We start from the raw sequence: 23,369 nt of genomic DNA, 5'->3' as shown, positions 1-23,369 counted from the left end.
CCTTGTGGTGGACCTTGTGGTGGACCTTGTGGTGGTCCTTGTGGTGGCCCTTGGTGTGATCCTTGCGGTGGTCCCATTGAGCCATGACTGGGTTGAGAACTCGCTTGATTCATTGGAGGCAACTGTCTACTCGTATCAGGAGTGTGGCTCTGTGGTGGCATGAACTGACCAGGCGTAGATGAGGGAGGAGGTTTCTGAGGCGGAAACTGTGCTCCACCGACTGGTGGCCTTCCTGGTGCCATTTGCAGTGGAGGCATTTGCCCTGGTGGCATTTGCCCCGGTGGCATTTGCCCTGGAGGCACTTGACCAAAGTTTGACGTAGGAGGAAAACTTGCTGGTGGCATTTGACCAAGTGGCAGCTGTGAGTTTGATACATTTGGGAAACCAGGACCGTTTATATTCATGCTTTGCATTTTATGCGACATGTCATTATGGTCAAACGGTTTTGGTGGTCCATTTGGAGGTATCTGGTTGAACATGTTGGCGTTCTGGACACCATTGTAGTCTTGAGAACCAGGAGGATGGATAGGGTTTACTGGTACATTATTATTTTGGCCCGGAGGTGGGAATTGTGGATTCATCATCTTGCTTGAAGCCGATAAACCTGAAGAGAAAAGATTACTGTTTAGGTAAAATAACTTGTTCTTCATTAAAAGATAACTTTAACTTAACCTGTAGAAAACATGCACCCAAGATAAGCTATCCTTGGAATAAATAATAAATAAATAGGTACTACCCTATTAATTATATTTATGTATAGAAAAATACACTCAATGCACTTGATGAAGTGTGAACTACTGTGTTTTGAATACTAATGTGCATTATGCTATTCTACAGACTCTATCTGTGTTCAATGTGAGATATCGTCGCCTTACTTTCTTAAACTCGTATCTTAAAGCTCAAAGTTACTGTAATGCAATAAAAATGAATTGTATATACAAATGTAACAGGCTGATTTCGCATCCAAATTAACACCCATGATAAGAAATTTAAGATAAATAGAAAGTTTTGTCATCCCCTGAATAATCACTCTGTATAAGATACGAGATTGAGATAGTAAGGCATCGATATTGTAGAAATGAGACTATGAATGGTCAATAATAACTGCTTGCTGTAATAGCCCAGTGGGACAATGGTTGCTTCTCAGCTCAGAAGTTGACTTTAATATCTAGATTACATACATTTGTGAATATTTAGTAGCAATAACTCTTGCTTACAGTGAAGAAAAAACATTGTTAGTGCCAGGTATGACAAAATTCTAGAAGAGTTGCTGATAATAATAACACGCCAGGCAACCTTGATCAACATGCCAGAACAGTAGTAGCCCAGTAACGGAAAACATCGTTGTGTAAACTGTTGAAAATCTGCTGATTATGGTTCCTCCTTAGATGAGGCCCGGGCATAGCAGTGGGATGTATAGTGGGTTAACTACGATGATGACGAACATTATCTAGGCCTTAAGTTTTGATGAAACTGTTTTTTCCCCCTGATCCATATACTTTGTTTTTGTTTTTAAACAAACCAATGTTTCAGGCTATTTACGGTCCCATAGTCGTGATTGGTTTAGATTGTGCATAATTAGAATTTCATGAAACCGTAACACCACCTAGTGAAAGTATGCTTTCAACCTGATCAAACCAGGTATCAAAAACATGAACATAATAGAACATATTAATGGAAGGATACCATAGGATGTAATCTACAAAGGAAAACATCATAATATAACCTGTGTGACTGTTTTCCTCTCACACCAGGTTGTGAGTCATCGTGATGACTCACATCACAACCTGGTGTGAGAGTTCCATATTGGGCAAGAGTCCCTATGGCCTAAGCCATCTCCATGTAATGGACTCATAGTGAAAAGCAGAATTGATTCATGGTATGACTGGTGAAATACGATGCAAGGAGCATTGTCTATTGCAAAACCAATACCATTAAAGGAAATATTACTATTACTCAACCTTACACGACTTACCTAACCTTACATATCTTAATAACTATAACACTGTCTGTACCATCGGCTGTTCAAATACAAGCTATTTAAATTGAATGTGTTTACAAAATATTCAAGAGATTATTCTCATTGTGAATAACTACTACATACATATATATACTACCTAACAATATAGATGAATAACTCTAGTATATGCCATGTAAAGTGAACCTTGCTTTCTTAAAGTCACAAGCCTTAGGCAAGCAGAGGATGCATACTCAAAGCTAAAAAACCCTGCTCAATTTCTGCAGGACTTGTACAAGATATAACTGGGTTGCAAAAGTACTGGAAGTATCTTAACTTATAATAACTTCAGAACTGTCCTAGTCTTCTATAGTCTGTCCTTTTGAAGATGGAAGTAAACTGACATTTCATCTCTTAGCAAACAAGACCGCATCGTATCGTCGGTGATCGTATTTCAGAACTCTACTCAATGCTCGAGTCAGGACTTGAGTATGATTTAAAGCACTGAAATAAGCATTAGAGTCGTATTTCCAGCGATTGAAATCACACTCAAGTCTGCTCAAGTCCTGACTTGAGCATTGAGTAGAGTTCTGGAATACGACCCTCACACTCGGCCGATGCCGCCCTTACGGGTTATTGTCCATACAATAAACACCTGTTCAATTTAGGTATCAAAGACAGCCGCCTGTGTAGAGTGTGCATGGAGGGGAGGAAAACGGCTGCGCACATCCTACTACAATGCTCCGGCGTGGCCAACTACAGGGAGAAGCACTTTAGAGTGCCGAGGTCACTCCCCGAAGTCTTCAGTAAATCAAGAAGTTCCTGATCCATTCAGATTCCTGGAGGAGCTTGAGTGGCACAAGTAGGCCACCACATGCAAAATTGGCGCCTTGACATGGAGTTGTGGACACCAGCCCGTTACACCAAGTACCAAGTAAAGTGCTCTATTTGTGGATAACAATACTGTACGTGTGTTAGTTATATTATATTTATTGATATTCTAGTTTTATATTGACTTGAGTATTTTAAAATTCAAAAAACCTCCTATTTTCGACTTCAGTGGTGTCGTTTGCTAAGTGACAATTTGCAGGGTTGCCAGTTTTTCATTAAATTTGACATAGTCGTGCAATTTTTATCAACAGTTTCATCAATACACTGTGAAAGATAAAACCATGCCAAGAATATCTGAATTATGAATGTTACGACATTCTAATTATTACTATTTGCGTTATTGCCTTCTTCATTGAATGTATGTATGAACTTAAAAAATTGACAATTCAAATGAAGGTGTGCGCAGCAGTTGGATGAATAATAGGCAGATGGTGATTTAAATGAAGCAAGGTTGGCTATGTATATTGCATAAGCATGACCAACATTCAATCGATAGTCTTTAGAATATTTATCAACTACAGTAGTTGTAGATTTGGAGATTCTCCTCTCAGTTAATTCTTTTGAATTTTACCAGTCAATTTTTGAATAAAAACACGTGTGTTCCTCAACTTAACATTGGCAAAATATCAATTACTTTGATGGGGCCATAACATTTAAAGAAGAATCACTAGCTGCCTGCAAGCGGGCAGCACTTTTGTACACACTGTCATTTTGCTCCATTTTCAAAAAAGACAGACTATAGTAGACTTTAATTGTTCTTATATTACATACCTTAAAAACTTAACATTCAGGTGTTTACTAATCATTATGATAACTGTAATTATAATTAGTGATTAATGTTGAAATAAGTCATTACCCCACAGTCATAAGTTGTGACATCACAAGTTTGGTTATTGTGATTCTGTATTCTATTTATTGATATAAGCATTTACACATTTGTGTATGTACTTAAATACACAATTATTTGTTTATATTGTTATATGCTACACTATTATTGCAATTATAATCTCCCAATAACAAAACTATGTAGGTCATATTTAAATGATAAGAAGGTATAGATATTACTTGCCTTATTTTGTTACTCTTGAAAAATTATACCGTGCAGTCTTTATTTATGAGTAGTTTAGTAGTTTATTATGCTAGATTAGGTTATAAGAACGTCAAAACCTGGAATCTAATAAGAAAAATCCACAACAGACAGCATCGGTTACGTGCTGATGAATACATTTTTTCCAATAAATTTACTTAAACGGAAGCAATAGGTTTTGTCTGACGAAAAGAAGTGCATATTTTCAGTTATTTAACAACAAAACATCGCTGTAATATCTAAAACTACCACAAAAACTTAGAATTTAAATTTTGACAGCTGCGGTCGTATTTTCGTAAATAGTTTTCACTTTGATAAACAAGAATTCTGGGAGTCAAAATTTACACAAATTAAGAATGTATATTCGTTTTTGTGTACTTACGGCTCCTGTAGGGTTTCCTGGCGAAATAATACGGTAAAAAATGTAAACAAGACACAAATTCACATACAGTTTCGGGGCCACGTATTCTGGCGGTGTTGTCAGTTAGACTTCGCTTATGTGGAACTTTTAATTTTTTTACACACTCTGCGTCAAGTGGAACGTATTTTCTATTATTTTGTTGTGTCTTACATTACCATTGCTAAATTTATGCAACATTTTCTTAAATAGTGTTATTATAAAAAAATTTTAAAATATTAACACACACAAAATACTTGAAATTACTCTAATTTCTTTCATTTCTCTTGGCAATAATCTATTATAAGGGAACGTTTTTTCATTAATATGGCAACGAAAATGGTGAAGTGTCACTTGTAGACTATTTTATTCTATTTTCGGTCATATTACATTATCTTAAAGTAGAAATTTATTTGTATGATATCTTAATTACTTTAACGAATTTCGCCTGAAGAACACGTGTAGACAAAATAAATTGCATAATGATTATACTGATGGGTTGACGATGAACTAGCGTTACAATTATGGTACATAAAAAGAAAACATTGATTTATATGCATTGCTAACTTAGAAAAAAGGCTATAGGTACATAACTAGTTTCACAGTTTTATCCATCAATACGTCTGCATGAGTTACATTACAGATTTTCAATTTGTTTTAGGTATTGACTCCTTTTTTTGCATAACCAATAAATGTCATAAAATAATGACACAATAAATTAAAAAAATCTTTTTAGCTTATTCCATGAAGGTACATTTATATCACTCTGGCAAAGTTTTATGTTTACAGGCGTTTGTGGGATATTAGGAAGGAACCCAATGTTAGCCGACTGGTCAAGCTACCAACACGGCACGCCCAGGGTTCACGCATGCGCAATGAAGAAAGTTTAAGGATGAGATATCAAGGCTGTCGATGAAATATTTCTTTAGTCTTGACAAAAAACCAATTTTAGTCTTCTAAAAACAGTTGTCCTTGTCAATTTAAATTTAGTTATTTGGAATACCTCCTAAAAAATGTTATTACCTCATACAAGAATGTCATAACGATGAAATAAAAAATGTTCCTATTATTTTTGTGTCAGGATAGAGCAAAGGGGCGTTCCGTGGTCTCTGCCTACCCCTCCTCTGGGACTAGGGCGTGAGCTTATGTATGTATGTATTTTTGTTTCAAAATACACTACATTGAGTAAATCTGCTATTTAAATACATCAGGCGCTTAAAGTATATTTTGTTTATGTTCCTGGTTTTTACAATTCATATAAACGGTACACTAATATATAAATAACCAAAATTTATCGACGTCGTATTTCCCATCCCTTAACCGTCAAACCCCCTTCTATCGATTTACACCATGAAAGCCTAATTTTGCGTGTTTGCCTTCTCTTGCGTACCATTTTCAAATATAGACCGTAACAACATCCATTCTAGTATGAGCTTTATACTTCAACATCACAGTAGAATTTTCAATATCAATAAATTCTACTTTTTATCTTTAGTGTAGTGAAATTGGAAATTCTTAGAACAGTTTCGCTAACCATTGTGGTATTTATTTTCTATGCAATAGAGTTCCTTTTTGTGGTACAAAGTAAAGAATTCAATAGACTAAATTTCGAAATTGCGAATCTAAAAAGGTAGCTCGTTTTAATATGATTTCTATAGTTTTCCTTCGTTTTCGTGTGAAAATTTTCAATACAAAATGCTAACTTGTTCATATAGTAATGAAACGAATAGGTTTTTCAAAGAAATGTAGTGAAATAAAAAGGTTTTCAGCATATTACAGCATTGCGCCCAGCACATGGCTTACGTGAAATTCATTCGTCGATTTTGGTGATAATGTAAGTGATATTTGCTATCTTATTAACCGACGTATTTTGGCAATTGCTTATAGTATATAAATATTTGCTTAAGTAAGCAGGTTTTCAGGATTTTAATACATTTTGATTCGTATGTAAATAAAAAATTGGACTTGATATCGGAAATCATTTAAATGAAGTCTATTTAATTATATCCGTCTAATTACTAGATAGCTTTATGTAGGGAATAATAGTAGCAGCTAAACCTCCTTGTGAACTGCCCCCTTACCTACTTCTGCCACTAAGCAGTAAATGAGCATTACTGCGTTCCAGTTTTGATGGATAAAAGTGCTGGTGAAATTCAAGACACATAGGACTTGCAACGTCGCGGGAACTCCTATTAAGTACCGATAGCTCTAGGTAATTTTTGTTTACGATTCCAAGTGACAGGACGCACAAGTCGTGCGCTTGGTGTCCAGCGACACGCCTGACCTGTAGAGCTTTAAATCGTAAAGATCTGAGAGGTACTGCACCGCGGTCGTCACCCTGAGACATAAGTTGACAAGTCCCACGCGCCTGTAATTTCACCAGCACCCTTAATGCTCACATTACTGCTTGGGGGCATAAATAGGTAAGGTGGCAGTACTACCCTGGGCGAAATCCGAAAAAATACGAATATCGCTTGTACACCTGGAGATAAAATTATCCGTGTGACAATTCGGACAGTCATTTCTCGGATTCGGAATTGGACGTAGTGCGAGACGCTCTTAGGGATTGGGTCTTTCAAGAGTCTAAGAAAAGGAACCTTCTATGACATTGGTCTCGCCATGAAGTTAGAATTAATATTAATTTTATAGAATTTTAATGAAAAAGCCGTGGTAGCCTAACGGTTTCAGCTACTGCCTTTCAAACAGAGGCCGTGGATTCGAAATCGGGTGTCGGAATTTGGAAATAACCATGAGTTTTTCTAAGAAAAACATCGTTCATGCTCACATTACTGTTTGGTGGTAGAAATAGCTACTAAAATGTCCAATTGAGTGGATAAATCAAAGTGTATTAGGAAACTAAAAGTTCCACGTCGATATGTTTCCAGTCTCCACCATGTCAGCACTACTCCTCTTCGCGATCAGCACTGTCAGCAGCCTGAGCAGCATCAGTACCGCGCTACCGCAGAAGCCTAACCTGGATGTCATACTCAACAGAAGGACCGATGTCTACATCGCTGGCTTCTTTCCATTCGGGAAAGGAGTCGAGAATTCCAATACTGGTATCTTACTTAGATTAACTTTTATCATAGCGATGTATTAGTTTATATACACTACTCGTAGTGTAATCGGGATGTAAGTACTTAGTAACCGCCGGCCATTTTTTTATTTGGGACACAAAAACCCTCACCGGCTATGGCTGTAATGGAAAGAAAAAGGCCCGGAGCTTTATTTGGGGCGTTATAGTCAAGTTGTGCCGTCGCCAGTGTCACGACAATAAAATAGGTTATGTACTCCGATCCACATTAATTTATTGTATAGCCAGAAGAAAACGTATAAACAAGAAAAGAAAGGGAACAGGCTGTAACCAAAATAAACATAATAAAAAAAAACTACATTATAAAACATTAACAAACAGTGCAGACACTTACGCCACTTACCCTTACTCTGTATACAAGATATCCAATGCTTTAAAACAATTGGATTACGCGAGGTTGAGTTTACGTGAAGGATTCATACGCACGTCCTCCCTCTTCGAGAATTTGGTGAGAGTAATAATAATAATAATTACGCACACACTCAACATAGCCCCGCACTAGGGAAACCCTGTGTCGCGAGTGCCATGGACACACACATAAACAACCACAAATTACACCCAAAATCACGAGAGGAATAAATGTAGGCCATACAAATATTTCTCCCGGCCCGGGAATCGAACCTGAGACCTCTGCGTGGCAGTCCGGCATGGTAACCGTTCGACCACGGAGGCAGAGAGTAGGAGAGCGACGACGGAAAGAAAAAAAGTGAGAATGACAAGGCATTAAAGAATGATTCAAAATTTCGAAACAAATGGCCAGGAACCAGAAAAGGGTAATAAAAGGTAAAGGTAGGATGACTATGAAAAAGGTCGTATCATTACAATGTTAACCACCATGCAGTCATACCATTTACAGATGTTTTGTAGAGTTGGCGATGTGTCCTTTAATTTTTATGTCAAAATCCCGTGAACACTGCCGTAGGTCGCGGGGTGATGCCGAGTGTGAAGCTGGCGCTAGACCACGTCAACGAGCACGATGCTGTGCTCAGGAACTACCGGCTACATATGTGGTGGAATGATACTGAAGTAAGATACCATGACCATAGTATATATAAAAAGACAAGTAGACCAACTCCCGCTCATTCGACGCGTTTATAGCGGGCTTTACACAGACACTCTAAGGAACGAAAAGGAAAAGACTGCGATTGCATACATCAGTCGCGCGCGCAATCGTGCGTTCCAAAGTTGCATTTTACGTGGACGCTCTGAAAGAACGTTAGCATAATAAACTTCTAACAGTAGGTAATCGCGCACGATTACGCGTGCAGGCATTCCCGCGCGCAATTCTGTACGCTCCTGATCACGTGAGAATGAGTGTATAAAGGGGGCTAATAATGTCGCTTGGTGCGTAGGGTTGTCACATAATTGAAAAAAAAAGAAAAAAAAAACAAAAATCATTTATATCAGACAATTTACAGTCCATTTTACAAATTTATCTTATGCTACTGTTAGTACAAAAATTGTATTAGATAAAAAAAAATATTTTTTTAAAATAAAAGTTAATTATAAAAAAGAAACATGTTCCACAAGTTCGTGGAACGACATCTATTTGCCAAGTTATATTGACGTTAGCGGAAAGTACGAGAAACCGAATTCATCACCTAGTTTGCCACCCATATGTTAAATATTTTCTTCAAATTTCAATGGGAGGTAACACTGAGGTATTCTCTTTCCAACAAAAAAGAACCATCAAAATCGGTTCACAAATAACGGCCGGAGTAATTGCGTAACATACACTCAAAAAAACAGCCGAATTGAGAACCTACTCGTTTTTTGAAGTCGGTTAAAAATAAAATTAATGAAGACTCAGATACTACATTATTATTTTAATCGTTCCTACAGGTTGTAAGCATAATTTAAAAAAAAGATATTCATCACAATATTCTCGTACGACGTTGAAATAACTTTTGTGAAATGCATTACTGTTGATACTTAACGATATTCTTATGCCAGCATCGCGGTTTGGTATCTCGATTATGAGAGTAAGAGTATTCCAACAACACAAACACAATACTAAACACGTCTACTATTTGATGTCATTTTTTAAGCATGGAGCGCTTCAATTCTATAATGGATGGCGTGTGTGACGACCCGCATTGTGCGACACGAGTGCACCGCGAGATTATGCGAATGTGTACGTCCGTACACGGTGCTAGTTACACTACTTGTCTTATTTATACTATGCCATGACAGGCGTTTCTAAAAATTTAACCTTCAACACAATTGTAACTGATTTTATATATATGTTTTTCTTTTTTGCTTCCCACAGTGTAACGCAGCAGTAGGTGTGAAGTCGTTCTTCGACATGATGCACAGCGGACCACACAAGTTGATGCTGTTCGGTGCTGCGTGCACACACGTGACTGATCCTATCGCGAAGGCATCCAAGCATTGGCATCTTACGCAGGCAAGACTTTAAAACCTTAATATTTTGCTCAATACGAGTAATATTCGTAAATTGGAAAGGTATAAACCCCAGGTTTTGCCTGATACAAGAGGCTATTTTCTTTTAAATCTAACTCAGCTTGCTATCACACTTCCGGCGCAACATGACATGACTTACATCGCAAAAATTTACAGAAAATTGTGTTGAGCTACTGAGCTCATTGCTAGTTCAATAAGGATTGCGCCCTTTATGGAAAAATGAAAGAATGCAAGACGTGTTTTTGTTTTTACTTCAAAATTGTTGCTATTAAGTCTATGTTTCACCGTAGGTAAGATATTAACCACGCAAGAGAAATCTGCCGAGCCATAAATTTTGACATCTTCATCTCAGAAAACAATTGTAGTATAATCCTGTTAAAAATTACAGATGTGTTTGTTTCCTAACAGTTATCATACGCAGACACGCATCCTATGTTTACAAAGGAGGCATTCCCTAACTTCTTTCGCATCGTGCCATCGGAAAACGCCTTCAACGCGCCGAGAATCCGGCTGCTACAGCATTTCAACTGGACCAGGGTTGGAACTATCTATCAAAACGAGCCGAGATATGCTTTGGTAAGTGAAAGTTATGTTAAGTTACTGTCCACCACACCAGGAGAATTAAAAGTGGATGTAAGCTGGATATTTATCCATGAACCTAGATCAGTTTATAAAGTCTTTCAAAAAAGTTTTTAAAAACACAAAGCCTTGAAAATCACAGCACGTAATTGAGTTACAGAAACTAAACTGTATTTTTATCTGAACATACCATTTGATTTCATTTTTAGGCCCATAACCGTCTAGTAGCGGAATTAGATACAGCAGGTTTCGACATAGCGGAAACCCAGAGCTTCGCCACAGAAGTCAGGACTGCATTGACCAAGCTCAAGGAGAAGGACATCAGGATCATTCTGGGGAATTTCAACGAGACTTGGGCTATTAAGATCTTCTGTGAGGCTTACCAGTAAGTGTTGTTAGTTGTATACCTAAATTAATTTCACAGACAGAACTGAAGGAGAAAGAAGTTTGGGCATCTGATACGTCACCAAACGCGACAGATTTCTTGGAAGCATCATAAGAGGGAAGACAGGAAGAAAGAAAAGCAGAAGAATTCCAAGACGAAGTTTATTACAACAGATAAGCGGAAAAGTTTATGTTGAGAAAATTATTCCTCCACGGACAAGAGCCTAGCTCTTAAATAAGAAGGAAGAAGATTTAAAAATTTTTGCTGGAGATTTTTTCTCCTCCTTTCAATGTATGAAAACATAGGTTTGCATACATTGAAATTCAGATCGATTGTGTACAAGTTTACGTTCAAATACAGATAGGTTAATAACTGACTGAGACTACTGTCATAATCTCTGCTGTTTGGTCACAAAAAAACGAAAAGTAAGCCAGGAAGTCTGTTACTAGTCATTAGCGCTGTAAGCAATATACTGGAGAAAAATTTCAGGAAAAATTATTTGCTTAACTATCAACACGTATTATTGACTCTGTATTGTTTATCCTTTTGATACACTACGCTAATTAGTTGAAATATACCTAGAACGGTTAACAATAATCACCGTTACATTCGTTAGTTGGTCAGTGAAAAGAGATAGTACTACATACAGGAATCATTCTTGAGATTCAATGTCGATTACTCGTCTAGTGTATGCGTTGATTTACGTTAAATGGATCTTCACGAAGTGAGGGCCGTTCTATTTATAGCCTAGCTTAGATGAAACGCGAGAGCACGCTAGTTTGTTTCTAACAGTGAACGTGAAGATAACGTTGTTTTGTAAAGATAATATTTGAAATAATGGATACAATTCTGTGTTTCGCAGACATCTTTGCCCTTGACGTGGTAAATAATTTGACCCGCAAAAAATAGCCAGAGTTCCGTGTTTTATTATTAGTTGCAATTCTTTAAACATATTTAATGTTGGATCAGATGAAATAGGCAATTTGTGTTTTTATCACTGAAATAACTTTGATTATGACTAAATACCATCACTTTAGATAATTTTTCCAGAAGTTTTTTGTCTTGTTAATATTTAATATAACAAGTTCTGCATATGTAATACTTTTTGTTGTTTTTTTTTCAGGCTAGAAATGTACGGGAGAGCATACACATGGCTCCTGCAAGGCACTTACAGCGAAAAGTGGTGGTTACGTCGAGCTCCCTGCTCGAAGAAAGATCTTTCCACGTCTTTGGACACTGCCATACTGACGGATCTTCTACCTTTGTCTACCACAGGGGAGACTACTGTTTCCGGAATAGTAAGTTATGCAAGAGTTATGATTAAAATCTTTGAATTCAGTTTCAGGCAGTCTCAAGATTTAGCAATAGATTTACTTTCACTTACTTCACTCCTCTTTGTTAAGTCGCTGAAAACAGTAAATGACAAAATCATAAACATTTCTAAGAATTTAATCTATGTTTGATAAATAGATTGTTATAGTGTTAATGTACAAGTAATTTTGTGAATATAGCATTGATCCACTTTTTCTTGAATAAAAATAATGTTAATGGTTTTCTTGCAGACAGCGAAAGATTATCAAATCGAATACGATCGAAGAAGAGGCATCGAATATTCTAGATTTCATGGTTACACTTATGATGGTAAGACTTAAAGGAATTGCACACCCGAACCATGTTTTTGAGAAGAATTTTATACGAATATTTATTTACTTCTCAGGAATTTGGGCAATGGCCCTAGCCATACAGACCGTCGCACAACGAGTGAAGTTAAAGCACAAGGAGAAGACTGTACAGGACTTCCGATATCGAGATAAAGAGTGGGAACAGTTATTCTTGGATGCTTTGAGCAATGTGTCCTTTGAGGGAGTCACGGTAAGTATATCCTATATTGTCGACCTAAGTGGTCCAACGGTTTGCACCGTGGACGCTGGACGATTAGGACCCGAGTTCGATTCTGGTTAGAACCAATTTGGAAATGACTTTTCTAAAATGCTCCTGGTCTATACATTCCGGATAGTGTCCCGGAATAAATTTATTCTTCGGGTATTTATAGTACAGGGAATTCCTTAGTTGAGACCAGGCCATTGCTGTGGTTGTCTGGCACATTATTTTATCTATTATCTTTGTGATGTATAAGCGCTGGTATTTTACATCGTATTGTAGTGGTAAAGCAATGTCGTTGAGGTATATAAATTCATTCATTTCGACTAAAATGATATCATTGTTCAATTTCAAAGGTTTAATTATGCAACCTTTATTTAGGACGTATTTAACGACGATAGTAACTTAGAAAGAATTAGTAGGCACTCGGTAAAGATTTTACATATGCTTTCAGGGACCTGTACGTTTCTATGACAACGAGCGCAAAGCGTCTATTCTACTGAAACAGTTTCAAGGAGACCATGTGGGAGAAGTAAAAGTGGGAGAGTATTGCGCTGAAAGAGACCACCTGGATCTTACCATCGGCGAAAATTTTAAATGGATTGGAAAGTGAGTAGATGAAATTAAATTTGCCAATCCATGAGATACAACCGTAAGATATCAATAAATGGTATTCCGTTCTAAGATTAATTGATTAATTTTATCTTTTCTAGGAATCCGCCAAAAGATCGCACATTGCGTCTCATCGAACACACACAAGTGAATATTACCATTTACTCTGTATTAGTTTCCTGTTCCATTTTAGGGATATTACTCGCAACCGGGTTTTTGGCTATGAACATACACTATAGGAATCAAAGGTAAGTTATACTTTTCTTCTTGTTCGTACTTTCACTATATCAAAAATTAGAAAATAACCAACAAACAGACCAAAGCCAGAAAATCAAATAACTTTATATTTTCCCAAGGTATATAAAGATGTCATCGCCGCATTTGAATAACCTGATCATCATTGGCTGCATGCTCACGTACTTGAGCGTCATCTTCCTTGGCCTTGACTCCAGTCTCAGCAGCATCGGTATGTATCATCAAATCTTCCGTTCCCATATCTATTTGTCTTTCCTTATCGCAATGTCATAAATATCTTTATGTTTTCTGTCTTTTCGGATCGAAGGTAAACTTTAACTAATAATTTTAACACGTTCTGGTGATTAAACAAGCGTAGCATACCAGCTTAAAAAAATGTGTTGTCTTGCAATATTGAGTAGTTATGATATAGACAGAAAGACCGTTCGTTCAATCTACCAAAACACGTTTGAAAAAAATTAAACTGAAATTATAAATTTAAATTTCCAGCACTTTCGATTCGCATGTCGCTAGCACATCATCATTCACGCCATTACGTCATCTGATCTCATCGTGTTCATTGATCCTTAGGTCTTTCTCAGGAAACAGAGCGTGGAGGTAAAACAGCTTGATCCCCAATCCCAAAGCTTGAGCTTTAACCCCGGGTTATGTGGAACCTGCCAACCAAACTTTGGGAACCCCTAGTTTAGATTTCTGAGAAAGGCCTAGGTTGTTTTCTAGGTCACAGGAGTCAGCATGTTTCCAAGTTTTGGTTACTTTTTCCTTTACTTTCATCCGCGCAGTTTATCGATGGTGTGTGGATATTTTGGTGTGCTGGTCAACATTACATCCGCTTCTGTAAGTCTGCTTTGGTGTTCCGTCAAGTTTTTCTATCCATTTCGAGTTTGGGTTTCATGCTTAAAACTTCCTTTTCTTTGATTGAATGTGTTTCTATAATTCGATCATAAACCATGCCATAGCTTGCTCCTTATACATAATTATCTTCGATAATTTGGTGGGTATCTTAAAATACGTACTAAAACACTAGTTTAACCTATTTAATTTTAAACTCAGGTTAATGATAAAAGATCTCATTAATTACAATTGACCCTATTGTTGTATCACCTACAGCTGCTTTCCCGTACATCTGCACAGCGAGAGCCTGGCTTCTGATGGCCGGCTTCAGCTTGGCCTTTGGCGCTATGTTTTCCAAGACTTGGCGAGTTCATTCAATCTTCACCGACGTTAAGTTGAACAAAAAGGTTCGTAATTTTTTTATAATTTTCATTAAAACTACGCTTATTCTTTACAACAGAATTTGTTTGGATTGTTATTACATAAATCCAGCATTGTCACCGTATGTAGTCTAAAAAATTATTTACAATCAATCCACATAATAAATTTTTCTATTCGTTTACAGGTCATCAAAGACTATCAGCTTTTTATGGTGGTGGGCGTGCTGTTATGCGTTGATCTTGCCATCATGACTACTTGGCAGGTCTCTGATCCATTCTACAGAGCTACCAAACAACTAGAACCTTATGTAAGTACTATATATAATTACTGCTGTAGCAGTTGGCTTCAAGGAAAATGTGTATAGATTTTATTAGTTACGTTATGCTGTTTTGAACATTAAATAAATTTGTGTATTTCTTTGATTCTCAGCCGCACCCATCCAGCGAAGACATAGTAATAGTACAAGAGAATGAATACTGCCAGTCCGAAAGAATGTCTATATTCATAGGCATTATATACGCTTACAAGGGTCTACTATTAGTAAGATTTATATCATTAACTCGTATAGTTAAAATATTAATTTTTTGAATATTATTATCTCTTATAGGTGAACTATTGTTGTTATGGCTACTATTCATTGGCTAATTACCAATTAATAACTTCAATTAAATAGTACATCCCTGCACATATTAAATACATTTACCATAATCTTGCATACGTGTTCATTACACATCTATAGACGAAAGCCATTTGTCGCATTGTTTAACTTTATCGGCGTTTAGTTTCTATCCTCATTTTACATTTCAGGTATTCGGAGCATTTCTTGCTTGGGAAACGAGACACGTTTCCATCCCGGCTTTGAACGATTCAAAGCATATCGGCTTATCAGTCTATAATGTGCTTATCATGTGTATTATGGGTGCCGCAATTGCGCTGGTAAGTAAAATTGTTCTTAAGAATCGGGTTTGTGACTTGCGTCAAACAAAATAAGATTGAGACCAAAGTTGGCAGATTTTTTGATGGGAAGTTAAATATTTTCCTTATTGAAATCACATATATTTGTTTTTTCAAACAAACCAATTTTGGGCCCTTTACATGTCACATGGCCACGGTTACCAGTCGACGCGATTTAAATCCGGAAAAATTTTTATTTCCTATGTGTAACAATCACGAAAACCTGAGAACTCGATAGATTTTTTGATGTTTTTAAAACGTTCGGTTTTTATCCATATTGGCATTAAGACGGCTGTGAATCCTTGTGCCTCTTTTGGAATTAAATTTATAGGAAATCGTTACTTTTCAGGTTTTGACGGACCACAAAGATGCGTTATTTGTGCTTATTGCCATCTTCATAATTTTCTGCACTACTGCTACTTTGTGTTTAGTGTTTGTACCAAAGGTAAACAAACTCATGTTGAGTTTACAATTTGCTTTGCATATATTTATAGATACATGTATCAGATTACCTTATTACTGATTATTTCCAGCTTCTTGAGCTCCGACGAAACGGTCAACCAGGTGCAGCTCCATCTCGCATTAGGGCAACTCTTCGACCAGCTTCCACTCATGAATGCCGATCGCCAGGACCTGAATTAGAAAGACGGATGAAAGAACTCAGGCAGTATAATAACCGATATAGAAGAACTTTACAGGCGAAGGAGAACGAACTTCAGGTAATCTATGTAGTATTTGGCAATATAATGAAATGAAGTACATAATGTGTACAGCCTTGCAAGCTAAACTTACAAAATGATGCCACCTACACATACATAAACAAAACCGAATCACTCACTCTGAATTCCCTTGATTGTAGCTAGGACAGAACTCGCGAAACTCTCGGTAACAATGTAGGTACATGGAAACAATAAGTTAATTCGAGAAATAAAAACTATGAATACCATTCTTCTAGATGTTACTGAGCAAACTTGGTGAAGACGTTCGATCTGACTCATCCACTCGAGGCGACTCCCGCTCGCCAGCTACGCAACGAACAAGACTGCCTCTACCGAAAGACAACATCAGCCATCCAGGTAAGCTCCTAAGCCATTTTCACTTACTGCACTATAAGTTATTTGTAGACCTAAATTATCTACGGATCTTGAAAGGCAATGAAAATTTCTTTGGAATTTCAGAAACCAGTGATATAACTTCGGTGTGTAGCCTCAGTGCTTCAGCTGGCGCGGAGGCTGAATACATCAATTTACAGAACCAGACTGATAGGTTGGTGACGAGTTTTCTTTTATCTTCTTTGATGTTTTGGAGATGTTGTATGAGTGACATAAGATACTCTTAACAATATTGAAGAAATTATTGAATTTATGGATGTGTGTGAATTACGTACATCTTTTTTCTTTACCGAAGATACCACTTTGGCATTAGGCGGGTGACCACTGGATCAATTCATCAGATTATAAGAACACATTGGGAAACAATAATTGAAAGCAGCATTATTTTTCAGACCAAAACCATCTGCACCTCCAGAACCTATAAAAGAAGCAAAAGAACCACCTAAAGAGCCCAAAAAAGAACAAACAAAGAATGTATCATTCAAGAACCACTTAGATTACACTAGCCCACCGTCATCTAAACCTGTTTTAGAAAAAGATCAACTCGCAAAGTTGCCGTATGGTTGGACAGCGGAGGTAAGAAATTATTCTGATTTAGACTGTAACCATATTATCTAAAAGGAGTGTATCAGAAGCATGTAACAACACATGGTTTAAATATCTATAATATTTTTAATGATGTTTTTGGCCTTCTCTCTGTTTTGGGAATAGTTTTAGTTTTTTAACAAAATAACAGTACACGCATAAGTTTCCGAACTACCCATTATCCTTGTGAACCCGCTACTATATAAATACAAAAACACGTGTAAAGCAATACAATAATTCTCAAGGAACCCTCAGAGCCTCCTAAACCTGCAACCAAAACCCCAGAACCAGCGAAAGCGGAAGCAAAGACTATTCCAGCACTGAAACAAAGCGTCACGCCCACTGCCAAGTCTGAACCTGCCAAGGTCCAGGAACCAATGTATACTAAAGCAGCCACACCTAAAGTTAATAAGGTATCAGTAATTGTTAAGTCAACATTGCAATAACTAGACTTTTTCTGTTACTGTTTATTTTTTAAATAAGTGACATTTTTATATACTAAAAATTCATCAAATGATTTGTTTCTCAATATCTCAACAAACTTTCATATTAAAATAAAGCAGAGTAAGTAATAGTGGGTCTTCTTCAAGGCCTTTTGAAGATACTCAGACATGATGAAAAATTCGGCCACAGATATACCACATGGTGATAATATTAATAACCTGATCCAATACCATATAAATTAGAGGCACAAAATAACATAGAATATATATCTACATTTCTATTAATGGCACCAACAGACTCCAGAACTGCAAAAGAAGACTGTAAAAACCCAGGAGTCAGCACCTCGGGACCCAAGAGACTTCAAGACAGGTCCTCGAAGTCACAGAAGAATGTCCAGTGTCAGTCAAGCTGCTTTGCTAACTGACCTAATGCATGTATCCGTGGACCAGGACGATGTGGAGCCGCCCCCAGGGATGGAGAGGAAGGTTATAGGTTAGTACCAAATATTGTATAAATAAGAACAATAACGATTGAAACATACGAATAACAGAAGAACAGAGTAAAAATAATAAAACGTTTACTGGGTAGATATTTTATTAATTAAATAGTAGATGTAGCTTATTTTTACTTGCTAGACATGTCGCACACTAACAATACGTTCCAAATCTTTTTGCGACAGCCTAATATGATGACGATTTCGGCCACAGATAAACCACATGATGATAGTTCGTGATTTTGATCAAATATCACATCGAATAGTTGCAAAAAAAATCGGCAGAGATTTTAGATTTCGTAATTTTCTAGGGCAAGAAAGGGACCCGACTCCGCCAGTGAAGCCTAAACAAGAACCCGAAGATATTTTGGATTTAGACCGTGATTACTCGACAGCTGAGAGAAAGAAAGCTTGTAAGTAAACTAACTTGAAATCGTGAATCGGGTTCTATTTGTCAATACAGACAGTATTTCAGTGAAATTAGTGTGTAGTAACATATTGAATCGAAGAACTTTGTAGGTTTCTTTAGTGGCAAAACTAGGTACAATATAATCTCTGTATGTCAGAGAGCACTCGACGCCAATGTTAGTTTAAGTGAAATCTCGCTCCACTGTCAATCTTAACATACGGCCGAATACAGGATGCTACGAGCGTTTCAATGTGTCAATCTTTGCAGGTCAGAGAAGAGATTCAGAGAAGAGAAAGAAGGAGAATTACATAGTGGTCCAGAGCGATTTGTGGGACACTAATACATTCCAGTACACCTGCCAAAAGTCACCACCAGGTAATATACTGACAATGACAACGCTTCGTTAACTCTTAACCAAAAGCCAGATACCAAGAATAAAAACCATGAAGAATTCAACCCTTCAGACTTCAAAAACCTACCACGGGTGCAGCGCTCCACCAGTTGTGTGCCAATTTATTGATTTACAAATTAGTGACCTTACAAATTAATAGAACCATGGATAACATAAACATATAGTACTAATTTCCCTTTTTCAGGGCATCATCATTCACCAATGCAAAGAAGTGTATCAGAGAAAAGCCGCCAACAATCATCCCCACATCATCACAGGTTTTATCTAGATTGGCCTAAAAACTTCTTTGGCTAATAGAGAAATACCGCTTCAATTCTATAATTTTAAGCTCAACTAATTTCGCCTTATTGTTTTAGCAGGGAAGTGGACAGCAGAAGCTTGGAGAGGAGAGCTTCGAACGCTTCTATTAATTATGGTAAATTAAAGCTTCAAATATTGCTTTCCGTGCCCTTCAAATGAAACTATGGTGTTTTCTGTTCTTTTACAATACACTCGTTTTTATTTTCAGCGGGCACAACGAGAGGAGGCACTCCTGAAGGATATCGGGAAGCCGAAACCCTCAAGATGACCGACAAATTGTCAAAGGTAAGAAACGTACCTAATAGGAATAATGTAAAGGCTAATTTACAAAAGTATATGTGCACAAAAACTTAATGATATTATTATGTTACAGAGGCGAGGGTCAGAGTTTCCGCAGCCAGTAAGCACTCCACCACATCAAATTCAAACTAAAAGAAGACAGTCTTCAGCACAAGTAACATTTCGACATTACATTAAACTCAAAATGCTGGGTTTTTATTCAGAAAGAATTCAATGCTTAGTCAGATATGTAAATCTTTTTATTATTATTATTCACAGGTGCGATCTTACCAAGAAGAAAGGGAAAAGACAGATAAGTCAGACACTCGCCGTCACGATGACATCCCAAGAAAACCCCTCATGGAAATCAGACCGGAACCTAAAGAAGCTGACTCTTGGCGACCAGACCCTGACACTATCAGGGTCGCAAAAAGTCAAGATTCACCTGCAAAAAGGCTTAGGCAAGAGGCAGAACCTCTGAAAAGAGCAAAAGGCGTAGGAGATTCACCTAGATTGACGCAAGCACAAAGTCAAGTGAAGCAAGTTAGGCCAAATCATCATAAAAGCAGCCCCAATGTTGCCTCAAGAAATAAATCTGGTAATTATTAGAATTATTCTCATTCAAATTGTATTTTTACAATTTTAACATCATGTAACGAAAAATGACTAACCGCCATGACATCTCCTTCCTTCCTCGATTTTTTTTTTATTCATAATTTTGGCTTGGATATAAGTATTTTGAGCCATGTCTTCGTTTAATTATGTTTCTGTAAATATGGCCGCTACAAAGAGGATAGGCAACATGAGGCGGCGTGCTTGCATTGACTCGGGATTCCTTAGAACGGGCCGATACGGGTATTTTAGTTCGAGATTCGTATAACTCCGCGTTTTAATCTTCGATTAAGGCACAATAGAACTATGCTATTCCACTTTAAACTAGATTTCACAAAATAATTGAAAGTCAAAATAAAAACGACACTTTTCCCTCCAAAAGGCCCAGAGCGAATTCCCTTCCTTGAGAGTTACCATAAGTGTTGCCAGTTCGAGATACTTTCAACTAAATTTTAATTTTCATGTTAATATTTTTTTAATTTTCTCAACTAGCAGTGTTCCTTTTTCATTTAAGAAAGTCGGCGAAGGCAATATAGTGCGACTTTATATATGTTCTAAGCAGTTTCTTTTTTAACAATGTTAACGTGAAACCGTTTCATTTTCGCAGATTCCCCAAACAAAAGGGAAGAACGTAAATCTGCGAACTACAGTAGAAGCGATTCTAAACGCCAAGACTCTACGGACCAAAGGAAGATGTATACAGCTAGCTCAGAGTCTGAACTTTTCGAATGTGCAATTTTGCCTATCTTCCATAAACTTCTCACTGAAAGACATAAAAGTCAGCCACACAGCTTGAATTTAAGCTACGGAGTCAGTTGTCCTAATATTTCTATTAAATGTGACATTGTAGAGTATTTGTAATAAAAACTAACTAGAAAATGTAATTGGCCTACATGGATAAACAGGTAAAGAAAAATTTTGAACGCTGAATGATTATGTAACGCTGTATGTATGTGAATAGTTAATGTTACCATTTATGAACATTTAATGCAATTAATTTAATAATTAGGGAAAAAATACATTAGAGGATTTAATTCCTAGAATAGTTTGTTAGTAGAATGTTAAAATTAAGTGTAATTTGGAATTAAATCTAATTCTCAACGACAAGTTCGCTCACGGGTCTCATCTTAGTGTAAAAATCTAAAATAAATTCTAAAATATTAAATGTTTACTTCTTTTACATCGAATGTGTAAAACTTTTATGAAATGTATTCAGCACAATTTTTGTACCTCTATTGCGCACATTTTGTGTGGTATACTTCAATTATTTACTTGGGATTTAAACTCTAATTCTCTGTTGTGATACTCCTAGTCGGAACTTCTAGTTGCTAGCTTAAAACGTGTTCAATTGTTTTTTAACCTCTACTTACTATACCTATACTTGTTATATTATAAAACTCATAGGGATTTTGTTGAATATTAGTAAAATATTAAAATTAATCATTCAAATATAAGACTCTAGGTGGTTTTAGTCGGCCATTTGAGTTTTGCGTCTATTTGCACGTAAAGACTAATTAGTAAGTTATTAAATGATTTGATTTTAAAAAGGCGTTTTTTTGCGTGTTTATAAAAAAATGTAAGATATACATACTTAATATTACAGGCACATGGGACTTGTCAACTTATGTCTAAGGGTGACAGACACAGTAGCAGTGCCCCTCAGATCTTTGTGTTTTAATGCTCTGAGTGACACTGCAACTGTGGTGCACGACTTGTTCGTCCCGTCACTTGACAAAGTTAAAAAAAATAAAAAAGTAAAAACTCATTATTAACTTTGTCTCTTACTGATGTAGACATAGCTCCGCAATTGTATTGCTACGATTGACGACGACTAATGATGACGACTGTTCTGTCAATCTTATTTATTTTTTTCATAGCATTCTACTAAACCAGCATTTCATGTTCTATCGTTATCATTACATTAGTTTTCACACCAAATTCTAAAAAGTCTTGAAAGTCTTTATTCTGTGTCTTTATGTACACCTCAAAGGAGCTGTACACATCCTATTCAATCATTTCATACAGCATTGACTTCTCTTAACAAGCTTATTCTACTGTACCCAACATCAACAAGCGTAGGATAACCTATATGACAGTTGCAGCGTCACTCAGAGATGATCACATCATCATGATCACAAAGATGTGAGTGGCACTGCCACTGCGCTCAACCTGTTACCCTGAAACATAAGTTGACAAGTCCCATGTGCCTGAAATTTAAGCAACACAACATACCCTTCAAAACATGTAATGCGGTAAATTATTGCTTTGCGGTAGAAATAGGTAAGGTGGTAGTACTTCCCTGGGCGAATTCTTTCACAAAGAGTCGTGTAGCATCTACACACTTGCTTCAGTATTCAATCATAATCCACAAAGTCTATCATTGTTCAACTTTCATCGCTTATAATAATTTTACTCTCAATTTCAAATATATGATTACTTCCGTTATACTCACATTCACTTTCTTTCCCTGGCTTTATTTCCTTTATTTTTTTCTATCCTATAAGGGCTTTATAGATGCAGAAGTATCATCAATTAATTTTTCATTATTGTGATTAAGACAATTAGTTCGTCTATTTTACATAAAAAAATTGAGAGTTATCTTAAATAAGTCATATAACTATACAGTAAAATATTTATTCTTAAATATGAATTTATATCCACTGTCTTGCAGTTGATCGCTATGGAAACTAATAGCTCATTGGATTTTAAGTCGTAATTGATTTTTAATGAGATTTTTTACTATAAATTGATTTTGAGTTTTCCGTTACAGTTATGAAGCCGAAATAATCATAAAGTGAAAGAGTACGATGGTCACCCTGGAGGTTAAAAAAATATGACATGGACTAGAGTTGCAAAGTACACATTGTGTTTAGTTAAAAAATAATATAATAGGTATCAAACAAAACTATTTGCAATGGGTAATGTGGCATGGCAACAGAGGATACATACAGCGTGTATTATTTCCGTAGGACTCAGTCGACGCTGAAACAGG

The 23,369-nt window shown here is 36.7% G+C and overlaps 2 protein-coding genes and 1 long non-coding RNA gene across 8 annotated transcripts in view; 1 reads left to right on the top strand and 2 right to left on the bottom strand.

Moving 5' to 3' along the window:
* The window catches only part of LOC113228976 (protein transport protein Sec24D-like), a 47,988-nt gene extending 43,580 nt beyond the window's left edge, over positions 1–4,408 (bottom strand). Inside the window, 2 exon segments of the mRNA XM_026462440.1 lie at positions 14–604; positions 4,318–4,408. Coding sequence (XP_026318225.1) covers positions 14–584 — 571 coding nt within the window. The 5' untranslated portion in view covers positions 585–604; positions 4,318–4,408.
* Positions 4,409–6,112: 1,704 nt separating this feature from the next.
* On the top strand, positions 6,113–21,690 carry LOC113228975 (gamma-aminobutyric acid type B receptor subunit 2). 6 transcript variants are annotated; one of them, XM_026462436.1, is made up of 32 exons: positions 6,113–6,166; positions 7,218–7,390; positions 8,345–8,452; positions 9,696–9,833; positions 10,259–10,426; positions 10,639–10,814; positions 11,938–12,112; positions 12,377–12,455; positions 12,532–12,686; positions 13,150–13,304; positions 13,409–13,555; positions 13,664–13,773; positions 14,133–14,159; positions 14,673–14,803; positions 14,962–15,084; positions 15,207–15,317; positions 15,585–15,713; positions 16,081–16,176; positions 16,265–16,450; positions 16,687–16,807; positions 16,910–16,997; positions 17,236–17,419; positions 17,674–17,841; positions 18,169–18,364; positions 18,677–18,778; positions 19,042–19,149; positions 19,371–19,443; positions 19,546–19,601; positions 19,695–19,771; positions 19,860–19,940; positions 20,045–20,363; positions 20,985–21,690. In XM_026462436.1, the coding sequence occupies exons 2-32, from the start codon at positions 7,226–7,228 to the stop codon at positions 21,236–21,238; spliced, it is 4,206 nt and encodes a 1,401-aa protein (XP_026318221.1). In that variant the 5' UTR covers positions 6,113–6,166; positions 7,218–7,225; the 3' UTR covers positions 21,239–21,690. The 6 variants fall into 6 exon arrangements, with proteins under 6 accessions (XP_026318221.1, XP_026318224.1, XP_026318220.1 ...); XM_026462439.1 differs by having other exon boundaries at positions 7,218–7,391; positions 8,349–8,452; XM_026462435.1 differs by having other exon boundaries at positions 7,218–7,391; positions 8,349–8,452; positions 19,543–19,601; positions 20,985–21,689.
* LOC113228977 lies at positions 12,126–20,349 on the bottom strand. The gene is made up of 3 exons (XR_003310367.1): positions 20,274–20,349; positions 16,244–16,364; positions 12,126–12,220 (listed from the first exon to the last, which is right to left on the bottom strand). It is a non-coding gene; the product is annotated as an uncharacterized LOC113228977 (long non-coding RNA).
* Positions 21,691–23,369: the final 1,679 nt, after the last annotated feature.

This window comes from Hyposmocoma kahamanoa, unplaced genomic scaffold, assembly GCF_003589595.1.
Source record: "Hyposmocoma kahamanoa isolate Upper Pololo Valley unplaced genomic scaffold, ASM358959v1 263, whole genome shotgun sequence".
NCBI classification, from domain to species: domain Eukaryota; kingdom Metazoa; phylum Arthropoda; class Insecta; order Lepidoptera; family Cosmopterigidae; genus Hyposmocoma; species Hyposmocoma kahamanoa.
This window is presented reverse-complemented; position numbering and strand designations above follow the sequence as displayed.

Coding starts and splice junctions, on each gene's coding strand:
- LOC113228975 (XM_026462434.1), top strand. CDS start 7,226: ATGTCAGCACTACTCCTCTTCGCGATCAGCACTGTCAGCAGCCTGAGC. Junction 13,305..13,408: donor AATTTTAAATGGATTGGAAA/GTGAGTAGATGA, acceptor TATCTTTTCTAG/GAATCCGCCAAAAGATCGCA. Junction 14,160..14,672: donor TCAGGAAACAGAGCGTGGAG/GTAAAACAGCTT, acceptor TATCACCTACAG/CTGCTTTCCCGTACATCTGC.